The 27,746-nt window shown below is 40.1% G+C and overlaps 1 protein-coding gene across 1 annotated transcript; it reads left to right on the forward strand.

Annotated features, from left to right (window-relative positions):
- Positions 1 to 797: 797 nt before the first annotated feature.
- On the forward strand, positions 798 to 26,682 carry WDHD1 (WD repeat and HMG-box DNA binding protein 1). Its single transcript, XM_039712682.1, has 25 exons — positions 798 to 885; positions 1,825 to 1,936; positions 3,850 to 4,001; positions 5,943 to 6,054; positions 6,577 to 6,627; positions 7,727 to 7,822; positions 9,226 to 9,318; positions 10,224 to 10,330; positions 11,288 to 11,423; positions 11,579 to 11,771; positions 11,939 to 12,129; positions 12,736 to 12,920; positions 14,355 to 14,596; positions 15,095 to 15,232; positions 16,164 to 16,320; positions 17,957 to 18,071; positions 19,391 to 19,522; positions 19,996 to 20,213; positions 21,722 to 21,852; positions 22,480 to 22,539; positions 23,306 to 23,349; positions 23,485 to 23,643; positions 24,031 to 24,170; positions 25,081 to 25,216; positions 25,793 to 26,682. The coding sequence occupies exons 1-25, from the start codon at positions 809 to 811 to the stop codon at positions 25,991 to 25,993; spliced, it is 3,378 nt and encodes a 1,125-aa protein (XP_039568616.1). The 5' UTR covers positions 798 to 808; the 3' UTR covers positions 25,994 to 26,682.
- Positions 26,683 to 27,746: the final 1,064 nt, after the last annotated feature.

The following is a 27,746-nucleotide window of genomic DNA, read 5'->3' on the forward strand; positions in this document are numbered from 1 at the left end:
CCCTTGTCTTTTTCCCGATGCCCCCATCCCTCTGGCTCCCCCTAACCCCATCCCCATCCCCGCAATGTCACCATCCCTACAGTGTCCCTATCTGCTGTCCCCATGACCTCATCAGTGTGTCCTCATCTCCCATCCCATGCCCCCATCACTGTGATGTCACCTGTCCCCTGCTCCCTTCCCAGCAATGCCCCCATTCTCATGTCCTGTCCTGGTTTGGCCCAGAAGTGTGTTTCTGGAAAAGTCTAACTCAGACCAATCAGTGGTCAATTTGAAATTGGCATGTGGTGTGGCCACTGAGGATCTGGACACGCCTCTGAGAACACACAGGGGTTAAAAGCAGAGGATTCCCAAAGAACTCCCTCTTTGGAGTCTGGTGTCAGTGAGTGGAGTCTGGACCTCTCCCCTGCCCAGCTGCGTCTGGGTGGGGCAGGCCATGCGGACTGGGGGGACGGAGGCTGAAGCCCTGCAAGGTGCAGGGGTGGAAGAGACTTGGGATGTCTGGGCAGCCCCCCCAGAGAGAGTGATAGAGACTGTGGTATACCCTTTCATGGGGGCCCTGTCTGGCACTGTGCCAGGGTCAAACCATGACATGTCCTCATCCCCACAGTGTCCTCATCTCCCATCCTGTGTCCCCATCCCCTTGGTGTGTCCCCAGCCCATGTCCCCATCCCCTCAGGTGGTTGAATGGGTGGGTGTCCCAGCAGCTCTCGCCTTGTCCCCCCATCTGATGCTCTTCCTGAAGTGTTTCCTTTTAACTGATGCCATTTCTCCTTTTTTCCTCTCCATGAGCAGACAGGTGGGAGCAAGGATGCCATCAAAGCAGAAGCCGATGCGGTACGGGCACACCGAGGGACACACCGATGTCTGCTTCAATGACACTGGCAGGTAATGACACTGGCAGCCCCGTTCCCAGAGCCAGGAGAGGAGTGGGCTTGTTCCTGTCTGATGCTTTCCCAGCAGTTTGATATTAGGAAAAACTTCCTCTCTAAAAGAGCAATCAGCCACTGGCACAGCTGCCCGGGGCAGTGGTGGAGTCCCCAGCCCTGGGGGGATTCAAAAGCTGTGTGGGTGTGGCACTTGGGGACAGGGATTGGTGGTGGCCTCAGCAGTGCTGGGGGAGAGGTTGGACTCGATCTTGGGGGGCTTTTTCAGTCTGAATGATTCTGTAAGTTTCTCTGTCAGCCACTGCTGTGTGAGGTACTGGGATGCATTTATGGCCTGGCATGGTCCAAGAAATCCTTTGGGTTTTGCCTGTGCTGAGGACTGGCTGTGTGACATATTTAGGTGCTCTGAGTTTAGAAATTATTTATTTATAACTTAAATGTAAGCATATATATATCCCCATGTATATATATATAAACTCTATATTCACATTTTATGAGAGTGACCTCATAGATTTTAGCAGAAATCAGTGTAGTGTGGGAGTAAATACGTTTATGTATGCACTAAGAAATTAAAAATATAGTTGAAGGAATGCAATATTGGGATTGCTGTATTTTCATCTCTTCCTTGTGCTAGTTCTTGAATGTATAAATACAAACTATATATTTAGTATTAGCTTTTTATAGACTAAAAAGTAAACTAAAAAATCCCCAAGTCCTCTCAAAACAAACTCAGAGGATGCAAGTTATATACTGGTTATGGTTAAGGTCCATATTATTTTAGTCCTTTCTTAAGTTCATTATCATTGCAAAAACAGTTCATAGGAGATGGTCTGCTAACAATCTCTTGAAACCAACAAAAAGCATTGTTTGGCATTCCAACCAGATGCTTCAAAAAGGATTCAGATTCCTGGATGTTAACAAATCCTGTCTCTTTCCACAGCTGTATTGTGACTTCTGGCAGTGATGGAGATGTTAGGATTTGGGAAAACCTGGATGATGATGATCCAAAGTCCATTAATGTGGGAGAAAAGGCCTACTCATGTGCTCTAAAGGTAGGGTTGTTAACACAGCTCCTCACAGTTGTGGGTCTTCCTGCAGATCTGCCAGCTCAGGGATGCTGCCTCTGTGGGTAACAATAAACAGGAATTACCTCCCCCAGACACAGCTGTAGAGGAATTATAACTTACACTGAACTTGTGTAATGCTTTTTTCCCTCCTCTTCCTTCACGTTCAGTTATATTAATTTCTGACTTTGATCTCCATTCTGAGAAAGAAACCCAGCAGATTAAGCTAATTATGCAGTGAACTTTTTAGGCTGTTTCAGTGTTTCCTCACCGTGTGAGTTGCAAGAATTTTCCCAGCATAGGATGTGATCAAGTATTAGAAAGAAAGCCAAGAGGTTGTTTTATGTGGGGCCTGTGTTAAAGTCCAAGGAATTATAATCTGTATTAATCAAAACTTGCTTTCACAAAGTGACTAATGGTTTGGTAACACTTTTTTTTAAATAATTGGTTGACATTTCACTCTCAAAAATGTTGTTTGGCCTAAAGATGCCTCTGACCCAGTGTCCCTGAATATAATTATGTAATAGAAAATAATTATTTTTACTACTCATGTTCATGTATTTGGCTTGAGAATTGTCACATTATTTCCTTCATGTCCATTCTTTTTAATATTACATTAATCATAGTGAGTCTAAAATATTGTCTTTGTGGTAATTTTAGAAGAGAAGACTTCCAGAAGCCTACATCACTTCTAAATATTGTGTATTTAACCTGGCAATGATAAGGAGAAATTTAATTGTTTTTCAAATATTTGTGATTTTGTAGAGCAGTATGAAAAAGGAAATAAATGAGCATTAACATATTTGTATTGCATTGTAAGAATTATCATTTGAAATCGTATTCAGAATTAGTGCCTTAATTGAATCCTCTTTCTTATGTCCTTTTTAACATACATCATGTATCTATTCCTCAATACCAGTAAAGTCTATTTTCATAATTGATTTTTAGGGTATTTTGCTGTAGATTTCCATCACATTAATTATTGTTTCACAAACCAAGTGAGGTGACTTGAATGGATTCTCTTAGCAAATCAGTGGCTGAGCCAGAAATTGCTAAAGCTATTAAAGAATAGATGAGGAAAAATCCTGGGAAAAATTGAAAAAGGTGCTCCTAGTTTTGAGGGATGTGTTTTTTTTAAGCAGTGGGAGACTTAAATGTCAGGCAATCCTTTTTCAAAAATTACCTTTCATTAATGAAATGCCATGAGGGACTGTTCTGAGATGTGGATGTAATCTAGGTAATAAATCTAGTCTCTTATTTTTTTTAGGTTATTTGCTACTGACTGCTGCTTCCTTTACCTTCAGGATTTTTACTGTCATTTTATACACCTTAACAAAAACCCCAACCACAATCCTGCCTCCCCCCCAAAAAATACATACAATAAAGAAGAAAATAAGACATTTCTTTATTTTAAAGTTTTACTGCTGTGTACAACTGAGGAATAGTATTGTCACTCAAAGAGGTATTATTTTCCAAGAATAGGATAATTATTTCTTTTGTTTTGCACTTTTAAAAATTTGGATTAATTTTTAGTAAACATCTGCCTTCTCTTTTCTGCAAAGAAGTGAGATATAGTTCATGAACTACTCATCTTTCCCTGATGGCATTTAACTGAGAATTCCAGTCCAAGGGTGCCCTCTCCTGATGCTGCAGCAGATCTAAATAGCATGCAAGTTACTTTGGTTAAAGTGATAAATTATTAAAGTTACTTTGCTTGTCTGTATTTTTGGGTGGAAAAAATATAAGTTAAAGAGTATTTTCTGTACTAGTTTTACTATCAGATCTTTTTGGAATGAATGAAGTTAATCTGCCAAAATATTTGGGGCATCAGAGCAGGATTTTTGTCTCTGTGGCATAAATATGTTTTAACTGATAGATTTTGTGGCTGATTTTGTTGTCAGAATGGAAAGCTGATCACAGCAGTCTCCAACAACACTGTCCAAATCCACACATTTCCTGAGGGAGCTCCAGATGGGATCCTCACTCGTTTCACCATGCCTGTCAACCATGTCACCTTCAGTCCTGATGGCACCAAAGTTGCTGCAGGATCCAGGTAATGAGTGAGGAAAAGCACTGCTGCTCTTCAGAATCTGGAAACTCCCTCACAGGCTGGTTGTTACCAGCGAGGTCACGAACCCACAAACCTCTGAGGGCTGGAAAATGCCTTCAAGGGCATGGAGGGGAAGAAAGGAATGAAGGGGAGTTTAGGAAACAATGCTCTGGGAGATATTTGATCCACCAAGTAGTTTTATGTAGAAGTCTGGTGTTGTGAAACAATTTCTTTCTGAAAACACTCTCTTGAGTGTTTTCAGCTCTCAGTTGAAGCACAAGTGTTCACCCTTCTGGATGCCTCCTCTCATCAAGGGTTTTGTCACTGGGAGCTGAGGATGATGTCCCAACTGCTCAGGATCATGGAGCTGCAGATGAATGTGCACATCTAAAAGTTAGATTGGTTCTGATTTGTGTGAGAGCTTTGAGTCATTCTCTGGCATAAGCATCACTGATCTGCCAAATGATAACAGATGACACTTTCAAGACTTGCCTGAGGGGAATTTAATATGTAGTTTAGTTCTTTTCTTAGGGCAGCATGTGTGCTTTTGCAGCATATACTCTAGTCCTTTAACAGAGGAGGCAAAATAGCCAACAGGCAATGGATTTTTGAGGATTTTTTGTGTATTTAAGGCTCAGTGATTCTTAATTTGATTTGGTGAACTCTTTGGGCAGTTATAGCTAATTCAAACTGTCTGCCACTCTTCTGGAAATTTGCTCCACAGGGGAGATGGCAGAGATCTGCTTCCTGACTCCTCTAAGTGTGAATTGAACCAGAAAAGCATTTTGGATGAACGTGCTGGACTGTGAACTCTGGCAGCAGCTCCACCAAAACTGGGAGGCTGGGCAGTAACCACTGTAATCTCCAGATCTGACAGGGATCATGGCTTTGGGCCCTCTGCTAGTGCTTGTTTCTCAGAGAACAGCTCTGCCCCAGGATCCAGCTTTGATTAGAGAGATTAGGCAGACAGCAAACTCTTTGCTGTTTCTAAAACTTTTATAACCCCCCAGAACTCCTGCAGCCTGGCTAGGGCTCCCACATTTTTAGGAGAAAGAGCTCACAAGACTGTCAGGCCACCCCTCAGTGAGGTCTCTGTGTCATACTAAAGGAGAATGGTGAAAGCCATGAAGTGAAGGAGTGCAGCTGAGAAGAATTGCTTTTATTTGTCCCAGATTTCTCCATTTTCATATGAAATCTTCAAACTTCAGTTGTATATGAATTTAACATCCAACTGGCTGCCAAAGTTAGCATGAATTACTTGAAGAAGGTTAAAAGTAATGGTTAACCCTATAGAATTAGATCCTAAAATGAAATTTCTGAGGGTATTGCAATGAGGTTTCAAAGGGAGCGGTACTTGAAGTTTATCACAGGAACTTTTTGTCTTAGGAGTTAGGATTGATATTTTGAGTTAAACTGCAGCATTGGCTGCAGTTTTGCAAGAAGGAATGAAATTATTAAAATCCTCTCGTTGTATCTGATGCCCTAAATAGTCTTAAAAATCCTGTTAAAAAGTCACACAAAATAAACTACTTGCACCATCTTTTTTAAAAAGCCACTTGGCCAAATAATTATGCTAATGAATATTGGTCCCACTCAGTAGATAGTTCTTGTTAAGCCATCAGTTCTCTGGTATCTGAGCAGAGATTTTTATTAGGTCATGTAGAATATTTTGAAGAGATATATGGTCTGGGTGTGCATAATATCTTCAAAAACAACCATATTTTATAAATTTTGACATGAACAAAAATAATTTTCTGTTAAAACCAGTCTGGCCTGACTCCTATTATAACAAGCCTGAAGATTCTCATTTTCCATTACATCATATAGTGTTGAGAGCTGTAACTTCCCCAAAAGATATTTAATGCCTAATTTCTATTGCCATAAAAACATAGTTTGTCATTGTTAATGGCAATGTTAACAATTTTATGTCATTGTCATCTGCAGTGACTTTATGATCAAAGTTGTGGAGGTGACTGATAGCAGCAAGCAGAAAACATTCCGAGGACATGATGCTCCTGTTTTAAGCCTTTCTTTTGACCCCAAGGATGTTTACCTGGTAAAAAAAACCCATTTCTTATTTTCTTTCTGCTTTAAATCTCATTTTCCTTGGAAAAAAAAAATTACCAAAAAAAACCAACCAGTGACTGGGCAGATGAGACAATTTCATTTCATCTGACCTTGCTGGTGATGGAGTGTCACCACTTGGTGCATCCCAGGAGAACTCAGTCTTTGCTTTACTAATCAGTTACTGTCTGTGTTCTTCTGGAATCTAATTTAGAGGAGAAAAGGTGCCTCACTAAAGATATGTAATATTAATTTTGAGCCTCTTTTTCAAATAAATAGCTCACTTGAAGTATGAGGGTTTGTAATTACAGCAGCTTGGAGCTGAGCACAATTATCAAGATGACAGCATTGGAAAGTTTTAAATCTTAAAGTGGCTTAAACAGGGAGGCTTTCTTCTTAAAACTGCCTGTGTACCCTGTGTGTGTGGCATTGGTTATAGGGATTTTTCAATTTTGTAGCATTAATTTCTCCACGTCTTTAATTATTAATTTGTTTACTTCATTCTCTCACCGAGGCCTCGGCGAGCTGTGACGGTTCTGTCAGAGTCTGGAACATTGCAGATCAGGTAAAGGCTGCCCTTTCCACCTCAAATCTTTTCTAAGCAATGCAGGATTTCACAGACAGCAAGAAGAGCTGGACTGAAATAACCCTGCTGGAGTAGGATTTTCCTTTTGGGGATGAAATCTAGCTACACTTCACAGAATACTTCTGTCTGCTTCTGGGAGAAATTCCAAAACCTGATTATGAAATGTTGCCTGGGTAGCTGTGTTTTGTTCTTCCTGCCTGTGAAATCCCTGATTCCTTCCCTTCATCTCTCCTAATTGGCCAACACTGTGAGTGCCAAGAACAAAATGAGGATAGCAACTGACATCAGATTCCTCATTTCAGAATTTCAGGGCTGAGGAATTTTGATTATAATAAGCAATTTATTAACTGTAGTAAACACATATAGCCTCTGCTCTTAGAACTCTAAGGAACCTGAGAATTTCAGGTAAAGGCTTTAATAAGGCAATTCTGCATATGGATATGGCATTAGTTTTGCTAAATGCCACTGACTGGAATAAGAATCCCTGTGGAATTATTCCTGTAAGTGCAGTTGAAAATATCCCCCCCACACTTGTGGCTTGCTACTTTTTTAAGACACAAGCATAGTTGTGTGAAATCTCATGTTCCAGACTGACAGTGGCTGCCTTCTGGGGAAATTATATTGAGAATGTTCCAGGGTTGGGGCAGTTTGATGCATGAATCTATGCTGTGATTTGAGATTGCAGCCATTCATTCTTTATACATCTGGGACCATATTCAGGCTGTGGTGTGTCACCTTGCTGCAGTTGATCTGGGTTTGACAAATGCTTTTTGGCCACATTTCTCTATAACCTAATAATAGATGGGCTCATTTGTTCTCTACTTTGTTAAAAATACATGTTCTGTGATCTTATTTCTGTTACAAGTAGTTTTATTGTCATTAAAATAGTTTCAGGGCTACATTGACAAATTATTTTTAGGGCAGTATGTACTACTGTATTTTCATGAAAGAGATTGTTTCAGTTCAGATATATTTCTTCCTTTTGTTTTTTTCCCCCACCTGTTTCCTTTAAGAATTTGTCCTAAACAGCAGATTTTTGCTGAGCTAAAAAGCTTATTTTTTAAAATTTTGTCTTCAGACATGCACGAAAAGCTGGCTGCTGCTGCAGAAATGTAATGATGTGATAAATGCTAAATCAATCTGCAGGCTTGCCTGGCAACCTGGCACTGGCAAGGTAAGAGACATTCTTTTATCACATCTTAATCCTTCTTTTGCCTCTGAGTCCAATGGTAGAATTCAATCTGGGCAAGCCTAAATTGCACCTCCTGGGAGTAAGGAAAATATTTGGGGTGAAGTTCCCTTTTAGGAAACATAAAAAGCTGGAAATGGCTCCTTCTTTAAGCTCCAGACTGAGTCTGGCAGGAGTCCAGCTATCAGCCCTAACCAGCATTAAACAGCCTTGGTGTGCTTGAAGAGGAAGGAACATTGTACACGAGGGAAATAATCAAATTGTTCACAATAGAGCATCAAAGGAGTCCTGTCCTTCTCTGCCTTGAGTAAATTTTGCTCTAGTCAGTAAATATTTTCTCAGTAAGTTGCTCCCTTTCTTTTCACCTGAAGATCAAAGTTGCAGCCAGGGGGGGTCAGTGTCTTCTCCCAGGTCACAAACATCAGGACAAGAGGAAATGGCCTCAGTTTGCATCAGGAGGAGGTTTAGGTTGGATATTAGGGAAAATTTCCTCACCAAAAGGGTTGTCAGACCTGGCCCAGCTGCCCAGGGCAGTGGTGGAGTCCCCATCCCTGGAGGGATTTAAAAGCTGTGTCCATGTGGCACTTGGGGATGTGGGTTAGTGGTGAAGATGACACTGTCAGGTTAATGGCTGGAGTTGATGACCTTAGAGGGATTTTCCAACCTGAGTGATTCCATGATTCTTCAAAATCCCTGGCTGCTATGACAGTGTTATGTTTCAATTTTCCATGGAAGAGTGAATGTCACCCTCAGTACAAATTGTTTCAATATCCATATTGCATAAAACCAAATACTTTCCATTTCTAGGCTAATTCTTCACACACACATGTATTCAAAATGTAAGCAGTTGTCCTGCTTCTCTTACAAAGCAAATTGTTAGAATCCTAACAAAGATAAATCCTAAAGAAATAACCAGCCAGTAACATTTATATGGTTTTATGGAAAATGAAATGAGCTGGTTTAGGAATCAGCTATTAAAATCAGATTTATTGAGAAATTGTAACCTGATCAAAAGGAGTCTGGGGAGGGAGGGTAAAGAATCACCTAAGCCTTGTGCTCAGGGCATTGAAAACTATGTGTGTGTGTGTGTCATGTTTTGATAAATTAGAACTTATAACCTTATGGTGCAATTCTCTGCCAGAAGGAAATGAAGATTACAGTAAAAACAGGCATGTTTTGCTCTGTTGCCTGTGGAAAGCATTAAAGAACCTTGTAATTTAAATTACTTCAGCTTGCTCTCTCAGTTGGCATGGTTGGGATGTTAGAGAGCTGTTAAATCCTGAGGCAGTCACATCTGTGAGGCTTCTGAATGAAGAAAATGTGCTGCTTGAGTGTTCTGTTTGACAGGTAACTTGTTCTAAATGGTGTAATATTTTTCCTTTGAGCAGCTGCTGGCAGTTCCTGTAGATAAAGTTGTTGAACTGTTCAGAAGAGAGAGCTGGGATAGTCAATTTGATCTGTCAGATGCCTCCATCACACAGGTAGGTGCAGAAACCAGGGGCTTGTTAAATACTCTGTAATTTAAATGTTACTCTGCTAGAAATTGTCTTCTGCACAGTACCTCTTCCTGGCCCCCTTCTCTTGGTAATGATTGTTCACATTTTCTGTTAATTTCCCATCCTTTTGCTTTCTGTTGGAAATCAGGGCAGAGATGCTGAGTGGTGTCAAACACCTCCAGTGGCTCTGATTCCCCTCCTTCATTTATAGTAACCCACCAGGTCTCTGAAGTCTGCTGGTGTCTCACCCACTGCAGCTGAAGAACATCTGTTTTCACAAATTGCTCTAAATACAGAGCTTTTTAGGGAAAATGTCAGGAGTATTGTTCCTGTATGGAGCAGAGGTGTCACTTGTTCACTTTCTATTTTACTGAGCTGAAATTTAGTAGACCTGACTGTGCCACCTTCTTTCTTTTGGCCTCACTATGTGCTTGGGAATTTTTGGGTTGAAGAGAACTACCTTCTAGTGTTATTAAAATGCAGAACACACAGCCTTGGATTTATGGGACTGTATGAAGTTCAAAATAAAGAAAGCAATGTTTAGTGCTGAATTTGCAAAATACACTCTGCTTGTTTCTGCATGTCTAGAATTGGGTTTTGTTTGGCCTCATGGCACTGTTTAATGAGAGAAGATGCATGTTCTGAAACAAAAATATCTGTGCTATCTTAAAGAGTGTTTTTTTTAAGCAACTGTTTTTATAATAGTCTTTGAAGAAAGAGAGCTACGTAACCCCAGCCCATATACAGAAGGCTGGATATGGTCTGCTAAAGATGATTATATATTTATAGTTTTTTATTCCAGATTGTCTGTGTGCTTTAAGCTCCAGAATAGGAATACTGTGCATGCATTGGTCACTTTTTATTATTATTTGTTTTATTTTTTGCCTTAGCCCTTGAATGTTGTGGTCTGGTCTCCTTGTGGGCAGTTCCTGGCAGCTGGAAGTGTGGATGGGAATTTAGTGGTGTGGAATGTGGAAACCCAGCAGTGCATAGAGAGGTATTCAGTGCTGTTCCACAAATCAATCCCCAAGTTCATCTCTTCTTCTCAAAATAAAATTTTATGGTCTTTTCTGTAAAACTTTTTTGCAAAAGTGTAGAACTCTGCCTCTTGAAAAACTGAGATTTACAGGGTTTTCTGGTTTAACCTGTCAGGCACCTTAGGGAAGGGACTTGGATTTTGTTTAAATCCCAGAATCATTCTTTTTGTGTACATCTGTTATTATTTTTGAAACTGATGATTGATTAAAGGATAGCTTTGATTGAAACAAAATTTCCTCTCATCCCAGAACCTAGTAACATCTTTTCTAGAGGGAGAGGGAAACAGGTCAGTCAGTCAGCCATCCTCACCTGTAAACCAAAAAGGACAGACTGGCAAGTGCAATTTGGTTAATTAAAGCTCTTAAAAAACCCTAAATATCCCCCCAATTAAAATCAAAGGTGTTATTAAATGAAGTAGAGAAGAAGAGAATTACCTGAATATTCTGTGTAAGAAACATTATTGTAACTGCAATCTCTATGTTAAGAATTATTTACATCTTATGTAAATAATTAATGGGATGATTTTGGTAAGGATAAAGGGTGGAAAAGATAGAGTATTAATTTATCAGTTTATTCAAGAGAAACAAATAATATTCCTTCTATAACTGTATGGCTCTGGAATAAATGAGTGCTTAGGAGTTCCTTTGTCTTCTAAATGTGTATCAGGAAGCTGTTGTTTTAAAAATCAATCAGAATCATATTCTTAAAGCTTAAATTATTTTCTTTGTAGAAAGGGAAGACTTGCTCTGTTTTTGTAGCAGCTGTTTACTCTGAAGGTGGCCTATTAATTATCTTATTATGTGTAATATAGCTTTCTTGTACTAATAAAAATTATCACTTTTTGCAATAACTCTTGGAGGGGAAGGTTCTGCCCTGAGGACTTTACTAAAATCCATTATTTTCATATTCTTTTCAGGATGAAGCATGAGAAAAAATACTCAATTTGTGGACTGGCATGGCACCCTAAACATAAACAAATTGCTTACACAGACAATGAAGGAAATCTGGGGCTGTTGGAAAATATTGGTGATGTGGAGAAGCCCAATGACAAGGTGTTCAGTACCAATGACTTCTTGAATGAAATTCATTATTTAGGTTATGTGGAGCACTCTGTTTTGTGCTTTGCAAGTTCCCTCTTGTGTGTTAATTTATTTCTTGAGTTCCATGTCCAGAGGAAGTTCTGTACTGATGGATAATCTGGTTGTAGGTTGCCAGTGCAGTGGCCAAGGACTACAATGATCTGTTTGATGGAGATGATGATGATTATTTAAGTGGGGATGTGATTGAACCACCTTCTTCCCCAAAAACTGGAGAGAATGAGGATGATGCTGATGACCTTATGCAAGCCCCAGGCCACGGGAGACGGGCAGTAATTGATGATGATGATGATAACTCGCTAGGTACACAATGAACTGGTTTTCCAGAGCTCTTTTACTGGGATGACCTTTTAGCATCCTCTACTCAGATATATTCTGCTTTGTTTTTCCAGAGAAATCTTGACTGTTTGAAATTTTTTAACCTATATTCTGTCATAATACTGTGTGTGAGATTTTTTTTTTTCTTCTAGATATTGGGTTGATAAAAGCTAGTTCTGGTCTTCTTGAGAAGGAAGATGATGGTGATGATCAGACTGGTGGCTTTTCAGCTTTGCCACCATCATCTACACAACAGCCTGTCTATGATGGGCCAATGCCAACCCCCAGGCAAAAGCCCTTCCAGTCTGGCTCCACTCCTGTGCATCTGATGCATCGATTCATGGTAAATCTGTGTGGTTATTTAGATTTAGAAGCTGGTTATTTAGATTTAAAATATTAGTTTTGTATTTAATATTGTCCATTTCATGTCATGTTTTAATCTAGTCAAATATTTTTTTAATACTTTACAGTGTGAAGCTAAATAATGGAAGGTAGCTTTATTTTCACACAAGGATTCCATAATGTTTTGGTTTACATTTCAGTTGCTTTAGAAATAAATACTTTGCTTTAAGACAAAATCAAGCTATGCAGTTTGTACCCGTGCTACTCAATTCTAGCAAATGCATTTAAAAATTCCTTTCTATGTCAGAACTGTGGATAATTTTGTGCTGTTAAGACTTGTATGTTAAACATTCACTATAAAGTTCTTTTACACTTAATTTAGGAAGGAGAGAGATGGCTGAGCAGTGAGAGAGAAACTACTTTCTGCCTAATTCAGCTGTTTGAACCACAAATCCTGATTACTCAGGTCTCCAGTCTTTCTCCAGCCTGCCACCCACTCTGGTTCCAGATAAAATAATTACAGCAGGCTGGTTTAGGGCAGCATATCTGATGGATTTAAGACACTTGCCTTGATGGGTTTCTTTGGGTGTGTGGTTCCTTCTGCCAGGTGTGGAATTCGGTCGGAATCATTCGCTGCTACAACGACGAGCAGGACAACGCCATAGACATCGAGTTCCACGACACCTCCGTGCACCACGCCACTCACCTCCCCAACTCCCTGGGCCACACCATGGCTGACCTCTCCACTGAAGCCATCCTGCTGGCCTGTGAGAGCACAGAGGAGCTTGCAAGGTAAGTCATGGCCTTGCTCTGCAAAACCCCATAATAGGGAGGTGCTTTTAACTTGCTTCAAATATTTCGGCTTTTGTTATCGGCTTCTGTCGATTCTGACAGATTCTGATTTTTGGGTTTTGATTGTGCTTTTTATTTATGGGTGTCTTGGTTTGAAAAGACAGGTGTCTGCTAAGGAAGGCAGGAGCCTTCCTTGAAATGGAAAATGCAAACCCCCTCCCTCTGAATTATTGCAATTTTGAAATCAAAAGGCTTTCAGGCGAAGATATGGGAATAGGAATAACAGTTCTTTAATAGGAAAACTAAAAATACAAATGCAATAGTACAAACAAGCAAACAAAAAAAACCCCAACAAACCAAAAATACACTGAGTCAGAATAGGACCTGTCCCCCTGTGGTGGGACAGTGGTGGTGGCACAGTCCCATCCCATGGTGGCTCAGCCCTCCTGCAGTGCCAGCTGTGGTTCTGCTGGAGCATGGGATCACTCTCAAGGAGGATTTTAGCTTCCACCTACTTGAAGACTTCAAGAGTATCGAAAAATGTAATTTGTTTCTTAAGAATTTCTTCTTAATTCCTTTTTCAAATGTATGTATACTGGAAACTTTACACAATGCAGACTCAAAGGAAATTGTAATCATGAACAACAGTTTTTCAGTCTGCTCAGATCAAAGATTGGTCATAAGAGTTCAGCTATTTCTTTTCACACTGTTGCTAAGGAGATGTTTGGAGACACCCAAAAGAATTTCAAGTGTGGAGAAGACAAGTTTATGAAACCATAGAAAGGTTTAAGCAGCTGGGCCAGCTAAACTCTGTTCTTGCATTTAAGAACAATTTCAACAGTATTTTATTGTTGGTTTATGTGGAAATATCTTGAAGAAAGAGCTTTCTTCTTATTTTCACACATACAGCCTTGTGGTAAGTTGAAAAGCATCCTTTAAAAGTATTATTTGTTATATATTGGTTGACTGATTTTGAAAGTGTCAGTGTTTTCCTCAGTGGAAATGGGTAACCTCTCAAAAGGCACAATGTCTGTGGATTGGTCATAGGCAGTTTTCAATTATTAAGAACTGAAGTTTCTAATATTTTTTCCCTTTGAAAGATACCTAGCATGACTGACTTCTAATGAGGGCTGGCATTCAGGGTGCCAAGGAGGACCATTACCTGCTTCCATCTAAAAAATCTCCCCTCAGACCTTTTGACTCTCTCTGCTTCAGGCTTTAGAGACTTTAAATCTACAGTGCTGGGGGTCAAGCTGGGTCTTCAGTTTTTGAATAATAAGAGCAACACCTTTGCAAATGACCACTTCAAATTTACAGTGCCACCTGTAGTTCCATCAGAGATCTCAGAAAAAAAAAATTATTATACCGGTGTATTTTCAGATATTGTATTTACTTCATGTTGAGATGTTTGTTGGTTCTTTGTCTCTGCCTTAGCAAGCTCCACTGCATCCATTTTGGCTCCTGGGATGCCAACAAGGAGTGGACTGTGGATATGCCCAAGGAGGAGGAGATTGAGGCCATCTGTCTGGGTCAGGGCTGGGCTGCCTGTGCCACCAGTGCCCTGCTGGTCCGTGTGTTCACAGTGGGAGGAGTCCAGAAGGAGATCTTCAGTCTCCCAGGCCCAGTGGTGTCCATGGCAGGACATGGAGAGCAGCTGATGGTTGTTTATCACAGAGGTAGTTTTCTCCCTTTTGGTTTTTTTTTTTTTGAACTGGGATTGTTTTCAATCTTCACTTCTCACTGGCTTCACACACTGATTAATTTGTTTGTAATCACCAGTGTTTTCTTCTTCTTTTCCTCATGGTGTTTGTCCTTTTCCTCTTCTGGGTGATGCTTTTACAAGCACATCCATCACAACCCACAGACCTGTGACTTCTGACAGCAGAGCCTGTGTTTGGTATTGGGATGCTGAGATTAAACTGTGGGGAAGGGGAGAATTTTGCAACACTGAAATTAATAAATTAAATTTGGGTTTCAGATGTGACAGAAGGAATTACTACAGGAAATTAAGGAAGTTGTTGTTATGCACATCTCGTCTGTCCAAAATATCAAATAGTTGTGTGTCTGACAGTGGTATCCATGGGTAACACTGCATTAGAATTAATTTTTGATTCAAAACTAATTTAGCCAATTCTTCTGTTTTCTAACACAATCACTGAACAACTTCTTCCTAGGTACTGGGTTTGATGGGGACCAGTGCCTTGGGGTACAGCTGATGGAGCTAGGAAGGAAGAAAAGACAAATTGTGCATGGAGATCCTCTTTCTCTGACAAGGAAATCCTATTTGGTGTGGCTTGGATTCTCTGCAGAAGGTATGAAACACCTGCATGAGAGGTGATGGGAAATGCTGACACTGCTGGGGGGATTACAGGAAAGCTGGAGAGGGACTTTGGACAAGACAAGGAAGAATAGCTTCAGACTGCCAGAGGGCAGGGTTAGATGGGATATTGGGAAGAAACTCTTCCCTGTGAGGGTGGGCAGGCCCTGGCACAGGGTACCCAAAGAAGCTGTGGCTGCCCCTGGATCCCTGGAAGTGCCCAAGGCCAGGTTGGACAGGGCTTGGAGCAGCTTGGGATAGTGGAAGGTGTCCCTGCCCATGGCAGGGGGTGGAGCAAGATGGTTTTTAACATCCTTTCCAACCCAAACCATCCTGCTATTGTATGGAGAAGTTTGGCTAATTAATGCCCTTTCAATAATGTAGATCTTGGGACTTGGACTTTTTCTTCCAGCCTCCTCAACAATAAACAAATTCTGTTTTTCTATTCTTTCAATATATTTTTCAGAAATCTTTAATATTTTCCCATTCAAATGTTATCAGAACTTGTTCTCCTGATTGCTTTTCCTGCTCAGCCAAAAGAAATAAACTCTGTTAATACACCATAAGAGCACCCCAACCCCCTAAAGTTAGTATCTTGGGTGGACCTTTTATAATAAACATAAAAAGTAATTGTATAATAGCGGATTTCCTTTGGGAATCTGCCCAAGCAGTATAAATTCGATTTCTCCATAAAATGTTTTAATTTTGAACTTGTCAGTTGACCAGCAGTGGTGCTGGCTGACAGAAGGTGGCGCATCTCTCCAAGGAAACTGCCTTTTCCAAGCTGATTTCTGCCGTGTTTGGGAGAGAGGATGTCTGTCTGAAATAATGTAAACCATCATTTCCCAGCTGTACCCACCACTCCCACCTTGCTGGGCTGTAATTTGCTGCCTGCCAGAGGAAATGCTCTCATTTGTTACAAACAGGTACCCCTTGTTATGTGGATTCTGAGGGAGCCGTGAGGATGCTGAACCGAGGGTTTGGGAACACTTGGATTCCAGTGTGCAACACCAGAGAGCATTGCAAAGGGAAATATGATCATTATTGGGTCGTTGGCATCCATGAAAAGCCCCAGCAGCTCAGGTCAGATAATTCATGCTTTGTTTGTCTTGGTTTTCAGTCCTAGAGAATCCTTTTCAATCCCTTTTTACAAAACTGCAAACTTCAGCTGGTGCTGAAACAGGTGCCTGGTAAATATGCACAGCAAATGGTAACTCCCCAGATGGAATTCTGCATGGAGGATTCTTTATTAAACTGGCTTGGAGTAACTCATTAGAGTTTTCTAATTTGTGACTGATTAATTGGCTCAGAGGTGTGTGTGTACTTTATTGACACATTCATAAAACTGCATTTTGCTAGAGAAACTTTCTGAAGTTATGGTGGTTGTTAGAAATCTACTTCTGCTTTTGATGGCTTTGGTTGTTTTTTCTTTTTTTTCCAAGTTTTTGGGGTTTTTGCTATATTTTTTTCTCCCCATTTGTTTTCCCCTTTTTTGACTTAGAAAATAATCCAATCCAGTAACTCATCTGCATCATCAGACACAGATAAATCAGAGCTGTTATTTCATTAATATTTAGACTGTGGCCTTGAAGAACCATTTTGTATGTAAAATACTCAGCTAAAAGCTAGCCATTTCTTTATAAAATGTTATATTGGTGTGTCTAAGTAACTGTTTGTCTTTAGTGTGACATGCATGCTGGACATTTTGTTGCTAAGCTTTATTTGTAGCAGTTTTTATTCAGTGGTCTGTGTCCTTTTCCTACCAGGGCAGAATCCATCAGCTCACATATTTTACTGAAATTTAGACTCTTTTACTTTACTAATTACAGACAATTGTAGAGTTTGGTGGGAGACTGAATTTTATTTAAACTTATGTGGCATTCTTCATAATACTCTGCTTTTTTGGAATAAGGGAAATAATTTGATACCTCTGTTAAAATGTCACTTCCCTGTCTGTTTTTCCCTCCAAATCCTTATGTTGGCCTCCAGAAAATTCACCAAAAATGTGCAGATCACATCACATTGATAAGATGGTCAACTGTGAGTCTCTCATCCTGAGTTTTTCCTTGTACTCCAAGAGGGAGAATGCTGCTCTCTGAATTGTTAAGCACATTTTACTCAAAGCCAGCAGCATAATGAAGATAAGGAAGGGGGAGGGTTGTTGGCGAAACACCACATGCCTTAATTAAGAGATAGCCAGAACACTGATGCTTCCTGTTCTTTTTTTCCAAGTCTCTAAAACAGCAGCTTAGAAACCCAGATGTTTTTGTCAATGCTGCATTGGTGCTGCAGGAAACACAGCTCTTCCCCAGTCAATGGTTTGCTTAAGTGATTGTTACCAGAAATTACTCCTTTAAATATAATGAAGCAATAAGTCTGTGCCTTCAGTTGTTCAATGGTTTCTGATTTTAATATATTGCATTTACTTTTTGTAACAGCTGTTAAAACAAACATTCTGTGACATCAAGATCAGAGTGTATTACGTGCCACATTTGGAGTTTAAAAAGTGTGTACAAGAGCTGCATGTGCCTTGCTGGTTTTGAACTCTTTTCTTGCTTGCCATATAAAGATAACCCTTTATCATGCAATCTTACACATTGCTGTATTTTAGCCAGTTGTTTAATTGCTACTTTCCAAAGGACAAATCCTCTTAATCTTGCTGCTTAGGAGACCTGGTTTGGATGTGGAACATCTGGTGATGTTTTATTTCTGTGCACAGGTGTATCCCTTGCAAAGGAGCCCGCTTCCCTCCCACCCTGCCACGACCTGCTGTAGCAATCCTGCCTTTTAAACTGCCTTATTGTCAGGTTGAAACAGAGAAGGGACAGATGGAGGTATGGAATGGTGTGGAGTCCGCAGCTGGGGGGCTCAGGTGTCCCTGGAGTGGGGATGACACAAGACTCCTGTAAATCCCCTCTGCTGTGAAAGAGGAACAGTGCAAATCCTGAGGAAAACACATGGCCAAAGGGGTTATTTGGGTTCAGTGTTTTGTGGAGCTTCTCTGGTTTGGTTCACACCTGTTCCTAGAAGAGCACAAAATAAAACTGGCAGAGCTGATGCAAAGTGGTATTTACACATGATCTGTTTCTGACTGCTGAAATCTTTCTCGCTCTTGTTTTTTTTAGTGGGTTGTGATACCAGATTTGGGGATCCCAGTCAAGATGCCCTTGAATATGTCTGGGTTTTACTATTTTAGATGTCTTTCAGAAATTTTGTTAAGTATCCAAATTCATAATCACTGAAAACACAGGTCTTCTGTCTTGGCTTATTTAGAGTCTGTTTGAAGCAAGATGTGCCTGTGGACAACTTTTTGGAAAAAGAACTGTCTTTATTCTTCAATTTCTATTGGTTTAAGTATTTCAAACTTGTAATGCTCAGCTGTAATGCACAAAAGAGAAATGAACATACATTTCTAACCTCAGCCTTCGAACAGTTTAATGCTATTTGAAATTTATTCTCTTTGATATAAGTGTAGATTAAAAGTTTCAATAGTAAACACCCTGACATTTTTAATGAATTCTTCTTCATTTGGTTAAGTATTTTGTTCTTTGTCTGATACTTTGCCATTCCTCTTTCTACCCAAAATAATGGGATGAGAATGCCAGGAACTGTTGATTTGGCTTGAGGGAGTATATGTAGGTAAAGAAAAGTTATTCTAATACATCTGATGAAAACATACTGGTTTTGAAAAGTTTATAATCATTTTGAAAAAGGCTAGCCTGGTCTAACAGCCATACTTGCATTATAGTTTCTGTTTATGTGTCTCTCAGGTAAACTCCTAAGTTTGCTGAGTTATTCTGCAGCTCTTCCAGTTTGCTGTGGGACAGCAGATAAAATCACTTGTTCTAGAGCTGTCTGTCCTGATAGTGTATTGGTGAACATGTAGGTTTCATCCTGCTGCAAGCCTGTCATGTAAATGGAATTCAAAATACATGGCAACTGTTTGGATCAGTTTGTGTAAGTGTGGTGTTATCCATCTTTTCCTTGGTAGGCATTGACGTGAAGGAGAATTGTCTGCCCCTCACCCTCATTATCAGAGGAAAGGAATGTTTAGGAATAAGTGGATAAAATACATTGTAAATTATTATGTATTATGTTATGGACTGTTTTTCCCCTCTGAATTCCAACACTCGTCCTTCTCCCCTTTTTTCAGGAGCAGTACTGGCGTTCTGTTTTATTTCACAGCCACATGGATTACTTGTCAAAAAATGGATACGAGTTTGATGAAAATGCTAAAAATCAGGCAGTGAAAGAACAGCAGGAACTTCTTATGAAGCTGTTTGCTGTAAGTACAAATACATAATAGAAAGAATCCCTAAGATTTCTCCCTGGGACTGGAGGTGCAAAGGGCCAGGTTGGACAGGGCTTGGAGCAACCTGGGACAGTGGAAGGTGTCCCTGCTCATGGCACGGGGGTGGAATGAGATGAGCTTTAAGGTCCCTTTCATCCCAAACCATTTTATGATTCTATAATTTATTTGTAGATGGCATCTGATGTAAATGCTGATGTGATTCCTCTTATTAGGAGTCTGGCTAGTGATTGGCAATCCAGCTAGTTCAGACTCAGGTAAAAGTGGGCTACAGTGTGAAGTGTGGGGGAAGAAGGAAATAACAAAGCTTTTCTTTGATCTGTAGCTCATGATTGTTGATGTCTTATCATTATTCATTCACTCCACCAAGACCATGATATGCTGCTCCTGGAGTCTTGAGGGAGCTGTGGAACTGAGGTGTGTGACTCCCCAGGCTCCTTCTCTTGCAGCTTTCCTATAAGCTGGAGCGCGAGTCCCGCTGCGTGGAGCTCGCTGACCTCATGACCCACAGCGTGCTCAATTTGGCCATCAAATACGCCTCCCGCTCCCGCAGGCTCAACCTGGCCCAGCTCCTCAGTGAGGTGGCTATGGAAAAAGCCTCAGAGCTGGCAGCAGCACAGGAAGATGAGGAGGAGGAAGAGGATTTCCGAAAGCACTCGAGTGCTGGGTAAGGCGAATTTCCGTGGCTAAAAAACTAGGATGGTTTTTGCTGCTCTGGTGAGGTTTTGATGCACTTCTGTGGCCCACAGTTTGCAGGGAATTTGTGGGTGAAGTGACAGCTCGAGTTGCTCTGCTTGGAAATGATACTTTGAAATGACACATCCTTGGTGGTGATTCGTGAGGACTCATTAGTCCCAGGATACCAGCACAGAGGGAAATATCTCCTCTCCTCACTTCCTGTGTGCCTGTGTCCAGCAGCCTCAGAGCCAAAGCAGGCTCAATGCTAAGTTGCTCTAACTAGAATTTTTTCTTCCCACATTTCCCTACCTTTGGTTGAATCCCACCTATTTTTTTTCCCCTCTTCGTCTCAGTCTCTCAATCTCGATTCATTCCACACCTGTCTTAAAATCCTATCTTTCTCCACCCATCCCTTTCTTTCAATATCCCATCTCAGTTTATTTTATTTAGTCTTATTCCCTCCTAACTAATCCCAGCTCTTCAAAACTATGGAACATATTACAGGTTGGCTTTGCATTCTTTTTCTCTTTGTGCTATCAATCTTTCCTCTCCTTCCTGCATCTGCTTTGTGTAACATGATGAGGCAAAAGGTGTGTGTCTGTTTTGGTAGGTTTTTTAAAATTGTCATAGGATTACTTTTTAATATATTTAAATTTATAATAGTAATTATATATATTTATATTCATTTATGTCATATTGTTGAAAGCAATGTCTCCCTATAGCAATTTTATGTATGAAGTTTGGGACTTATTTAAGCAAAAGGAAGTGATAAGTCCCTGAACTTATCTGTAGCCTTTTCCTTATTCTTCTGTGTTAAACTGCACAGTCAAAACTAATTTCTAAATATTCTGGCTTGTTTTTCTGGATTCTGTGTGGAAGCTGTAATCTCATGTCTGCAACTTCACTCTGAGAGTTAAAGTCCATCACAATCACTAATACTGATTGCTTTGGTTGAAAGAAATGGGCTTTTTGTTTACGTATATTATACAGATTTTGGTAATTGGCAAATTTTAGGAGGAAAATGCAAGAATTGTACATCCTACTATTTGGGAGTTCAGAGAATAATCAGATTAAATATTCAAACTTGATGCCTTCAGTATGAAATTATATATCCATGTTATATATATATATATACACACACCTATTATATATGTGTATATATAGAAAATACATATATGCAGTATATATGAATATAATGTGTGTATTCATGTTTGCAGCAAAGTAATCTGATGATACTGGAGGTATATGTGTTTACATGAAGATTAGAGAAGATCTTTAATATTTGCATTTATATTTGTTGCAAAATGTTTTGGCAATGAAGTTGTGGAGTGGTTAATGAATCTTTAATAATCACAGTTTAATCAAGGTATAATGCACATAAATGCCAAATGTTGTTGTTCTTATTGCCTAAATTAGGTAAGTGAGCTTGCTGTCTGTTGTTTCAGTTTTCCTGCTGACTTGGTGACCACTTCCTTTCTGCTGAATTCCTTCCTTTAGTTCCAGCAGCTCTGCCACCAAGTGGGGTCAGCTGCCAGGCAGAAATGTTCAGCAGGACCAAGAAGTGGAAGATGATGAAGAAACTGATGCCTGTGAGGAAGCAGAAGAAACTGTGGAAGTGCATAAAGAGAGTAAGAAAAATACATTCTCTGAATTGACTGGGAGTTATCCAGACAGCTTTTGCAGACTTAATAAGGAATTAAGTGGCTGCATATTCCAGCCTGTGCCTGCAGTCACTGCAGAGAAACAAGTTCACTGTGTGTCATCTTCTGTGTCACAGCTGTGTGTGCTTTGTGCTCAGTATCCATTAGAGGGGCCCTGGGGGACTTTTTCCTGTTGCCTGATTTTATTCCTAAAGGACTGGCTCACCTTCTAATCAGTTACTTTGATTTCAGCTCCAGTCTTGCAGGAGGTACATTGATAGATGAGTAGTTTGGGCACATTTTAAGTAATAAGCTTAAGGTTTAAGAAAGAAATTTACAACTCTAAATCTAGGTAGAGGTGACAGATGGTTTTGTAAAAGTGTTTGTACTCTCTGATAATTTTACTGTAATCATGGAATCACAGAATGGGTTGGGTTGGAAGGGACCTTAAAGATTATCCAGTTGCAGCCCTGCTGCCAAGGGCAGGACTCCTTCCTCCAGACTGGGTTGCTCAAGTCTCATCCTTCCTTACTTGTCAGTTTGGTTTGATTTTTAAAAAGAATTTATGCTACAATATTTTATTGCATTTAAATATGTTCTCCTTTCCTTTTTCAGAAGAGCCAGATTGTTTCTCCAAAGGTGTCACTTCAGCAGAGGTGACTACTCCAAAGCCTGGTGAGCAAATAATTTATTCCAGGATAAAAGGATGACACCTTTGTCATTCTTCACAAATCTGCTCCTGTTTTTTTTTTTTTCCTTGTTCTCCCATTACTACTTAAATTTAGTGCATAACAGTGTTGTCAAATGGTAAATTCACAGAATCATGGGATGGCTTAGATTGGAAGGGACCTTAAAACTCATTCCACCTTCCCAGGCTGCTCCAAGCCCTGTCCCACCTGGCCTGGTCACACAGATTATTTTTAAGAAGTTCCATATTCCTGTCTTCAGTACCTAATGGTGTCCATAACACTTCTGATTGTGCCAAATGCTGAATCAGTGCCTGCCTGGCTGTGCCATGAAGGCATCCTTTGGCACAAGGGAGAAATGAGAGCAGTGATCAATGGATTTGTTTCACTACCCACAAGCACATTTATTACTTGCAAGGCAGAGTGAGAAATCCTGAGGTAGAGCTGTGAGTGTGGGCAGGCAGGGGCAGACTGTGACCTCCAGCAACCTGCCAACCCTTGAGCAAGAATAATAGGAGTGGAAACGGATTTGGGAGTGGAGGAAGTACTGGGTCTTCCTCTGGGTTTGTATTTTAAGCTGTTGGTCCTGTGTGGCATTTCTGATAACTAAGAATAGCTGAGCACTCACAGCATAATCTTCACAGCGTTATTAAAGTGTCTTTCTACTCATCTAAAATGTGCACAGTGCCTCAAAGATTTGGATATATGTGTGAGTGCACACGTTTTTACATTCTTTTTTCACTCCTCTGAAACAGTTCTGGTTGCATCCAGCAGCAGAGGACGAGTGAATCCATTTAAGGTAAGAATTTCACAGCTTCGATTGTGATGCTCTGAAAATCACAACAGATTCTCTCTGGAGTTTCCAATATAACTGATACCTTGGAGGGGAACATGACAGAAAATAAATAAAACACCCATTTCTTTGTTTTGCTAGGTGTCATCCAGCAAAAAGGACCCAGTGGTCCCCTCAGGAAAAGTTTTAGACAATATGACCAAATACTCAAAGAAAACATCTTCATCTGGCAGTCGAGCTGCAGACAAGCAGAACCCTCCAGTTATAAAGCCTCTGACTCCCAAACCCAAGACCAAGCAGGTAATGTTTGTAGTCTTTCTTGCATCATTTCAGTGAGGAAAGAACAAAAAATTTAATTTTACCAGCTGTTATCAAGTATGAAACCCTGTGAGTAAAGCAGCTTAGATGGCAGAATTCATTTAAGCATAGTGCAAAGACTGTGATAGCACATAAAACAGCAGGAAAAAAAAATCAATTGTAGAAATTACTTTCTGTACTGATCCTTGTGCTTTTATTTTAAATAATGTAAACATCTGCTCTGCTGAAATTGGATGGACTAGATGCTCTATTAAAGCAAGTGATTATTATGTCTTTAGGAAAGACTTGGGGTTTGTTAGGCTACATGGTACATGTTGTCTGAGAGTGAGGTGATTTTACTTTTTTCTTTCTTATTTTCCATTTCTGTAGGCTTCAGCAGCCTCCTTCTTCCAGCCTCGCACACCTGCAGCTAATCCTGGTGAAAAAACAGTGGAAGAAAGAGAAGAAAAAGCAGGAAATGAGTCCCAAGAAGCCAAAGTCACTGCACAGGAAAACACTGAAAACAGAAGGTGAGAGACACTTGTATCTCAGTGCCATGTTCAAATTTTGATAGAAATGCAAGTCCAAAATCTGTTGTATTTCTGAAGATGTTGGGTTGGCCAGAGAAATATAACATTAAAATTTAAAGTTTAGCTCACACGTTGTCACATTTGTGAACCCACTTGAAAAATGTGGGAGGGAATAATAAATGAGCAGTTCAAAATATAATTTTGGGGCTCTAAGCAACAATTTTTGCCTTGATACTACTTGTAATGACAAGTGAAACCATGCTGCTGTGACAGTTCCAAGTATAGGAAATACTGAAAGTTCCAACAGCTCTAGAAAATCTCAAAGTCTCAAAGCCTTGAATCACCTGAGGAGCTCATCTCTTCCTAGCTGAGGCTCTAATCTGTCTTCTTCCTGGGAAGCAGATGTATTTCCTAACAATCCCAATCCTCATGAAACCTGCATTATTCCAATCATGTTTCATTTAGGCTTCGTTTAGCTGGGGAAGATGAAGGTAATTATTACTCATTTGGATTGGCATTCTTTCAGTTAACCTTTACAGATGATGTTCCACAACAAGTGGCAAGCAGAGCTGTGAGAAGGATGAGCTGAGCTAATGAATGTGCTCTGTTTTTAGCTTGATGGGACCCTGTCAGAAAGGAAGAGAACCATTATGCTTTGTCATTCTAAAACTGGAATGTTAATCTCCATATATATCTATATATATCACAGCTTTAATAAAAATGCTTGACTTAGTCTTGCCTTGTCAGCATGTTCTCAGAGCATCCTGCAGTGGGAGAGAGGAGCTGCTGCCCTGAGAGGTTTTCTGAGAGCAAAAATACCCAGTCAGGTGCTGCTCAGAAATGTTGTTTTGGGAGGATGTGGTTTTCCTATAATCTTCTTAACCAGACAATTTTTGTGTGCTTGCTTTAGACCAAAGACAGGTTTCCAGATGTGGCTAGAAGAGAACAAAGCAAACATTTTGACAGATAATCCTGATCTGAATGAAGCAGAAGTAATAAAAGAAGGAATGAGTCGATTTAGAATGCTGACATCAGAGGAAAGGATGGTAAGAAAGCATTCTCTAATTCTGTGGGTTTTATAATTTTTTTCTCTCCAGTGAATCCCTGGGTTATTTTCAGTTAGGAATTTTTTCTGGAAATTCCACTCCTATCCATCTTTATGGATTTCAGTTTTGAATTGTGCCATGATCTATGACATATAATTTATGAAAATATAAACTGAATTATAAGCAATATCAGAAAGCAGCTTTTCCAAAGTGAGGCTTGTGAGAGGAATGTAATCAATGAACAAATAACAAAAGGAATGAGTTCAAAGTCACACAGCCAGGCTTAATTCGCTGGGGATTAAATTTGTTCTCATTTAACTTGTTGAATCTTTTGGGTTTCTCATTTCTCCAGAAAGACAATTAAGAGCTTCAGTTTCACATACAGTTTCAAAAGAAATCCAGTTTTGAAGGAGAATGTTGTTAGAAAAAAGGAAAGTGAGCAAATAGTTCCTTACTTAATTCCTATTAGTTCATCACAGGAGTTATTTCAGTACCTTAAGACTGGAGTGAGAATGTGTATAAAACAAAGTGGTGAGTTTTGTGACCTAATTTGTAGTTTTCTGGTCTCCTTCAAAGGTGTGGACTGAGAAAGCAAAAGGAGGAAGAGTCAGTGACTCAGCAGAAGACAAAAAAAGGAAGCGTCCCACAGCTGAGGAAGATGAAGTGAAACAGAGCCAGGAGCAGAAATCAGAGGACACAAATGTATCCAAAAAATCCAAGCCTTTAGATCCATCCACCAACAACAGATTGTCATCTTTTGCCTTCAAGCAGAGCTAGATGAAGTGGTGCCTTCCCCATGTCTGTGTTCTGAAAGAATTCATGGAAGAAATTCCTCTGTGTTGAGGACTTGGCTGCCATGCTTGAAGAGCACTGGCAAAAAGAGTGCCTGGCTCCAAATAGTCTGTTAGAAAGTGGTTTATTATCAATTTTTGAGAGGAGTGTTGAATCCCCTCCCACAGTCTTTGACGAGTTCCTGCTCATGGGCCTGTTCCCTGGCAGCACACCCTGAGCAGAGCTGTGTACTGTGGTACACCCTGTGTGCCCTGATAGCAGGGATATTGGGTGCTAAATGTAGGTTAATCTTTCTGGGGAGGGTAAACTACTACAAAATCTGCCCTGTGGTTTTAGAGAACCAAAATAATGGCTTCCCTACCACCTTTACTGCCTTGAGAGTAAGACACTCCAGGAAATGGGTGTGAGGGGGAGAAAGCTGAACACCAGCAACATGTTCAGCTGCATTTTCAACTCCTGTAGCATTGGCAGAGCTGATATGAGCAGGGATAGAAAACCAGAGCAGAAACTGAGTTAGGAAGGTCAGGTGAGCAAAGCCAAACCATTCCAGACTGTGCAAAGGTGCTTTCCCAATCCCTGCCTCAGCAGGATCCAGAAACTGCTCGGAACTTGTAATGTTTCTAACATTTGTGTCTGTAATATTTGTTTCTTTAAATAAAATGGCTGTTTCTTTATTTAAGGTGGTAGAGTCTTCTTTGCAGTTGTAATTAAACAGAGTTCTACCTACCAGCCCTAAGGCAGTCAGCTGGTTTTACCCTGCTCTGGAGACAGAGCACTGTGTCTAATAAATGTATTTGAAGCAAACTCAAATTTTGAAACATTTCCTATGATCAGTTAAAATAATGTAAGTTTTTTAGCATAACAGCTGAGACTGGAGAGTTCTCAAATTCTTTTTTTTAACCTCTTGTGTTTGCACAGCCTTTCATTACTTTCTTTTTTCATTCCTCTTCATAGTGGCACAGGGTGCCCAGAGAAGCTGTGGCTGCCCCTGGATCCCTGGAAGTGTCCAAGGCCAGGCTGGACAGGGCTTGGAGCAGCCTGGGACAGTGGAAGGTGTCCCTGCCATGGCAGGAGGTGGAACTGGACATTCCACCCAAATCACTGTGATTATTGCTGAAAATACATTAGTATGACTTGATTTGATCTTGAAGATCTTTTACAACCTTAATTCTTTGGTTCTATAAGAGGGAAATTACTTTCAATTCAAAACACACTTTAAACCTTGAAATCTGTGGGTTGAAGATTGAGTGAGATTTCACTAAAAACCATTAGATTTTACTGGAATAAGTGTTTTATTAGACTATTTTAGCAATGGCTGTAGGTAATTTTGGAGAAAACAAGACGAGGGTTGTGAGGTCAACCAGGGATGGGAAATACCAACAGAAAATCCTGAAGACCTGACAACTTCAATACTTCTGTCATCCACAGTTCTTACCCATCATTTCACATTTTGTTTAAGCTGTTAGTGGACAGCAAGTCATATTTAACATACATAATTTTTTGCACTAACGTAATGCATGAAGCATTCTGAGTTTTCCGCATTCTTTGGGAAGAAATTATTGTATCAGAGATTGGGATTTATTTTTAGCTAGTAAAGCCTATTTGGATTGCAGTGGTAAGGAAAACATCCTGATGAAAAATCACTGGGCTTGGTGAACTGAAATATTTTCTTTCTCCTAGACTAGGTTGTTCTGAGGGTGACTTGAGAATCTTGAGTGTGGTGCTGGGAGATTTTCCA

The sequence above is a fragment of the Passer montanus genome, unplaced genomic scaffold (assembly GCF_014805655.1).
Source record: "Passer montanus isolate IOZ18808 unplaced genomic scaffold, ASM1480565v1 scaffold27, whole genome shotgun sequence".
NCBI lineage: Eukaryota > Metazoa > Chordata > Aves > Passeriformes > Passeridae > Passer > Passer montanus.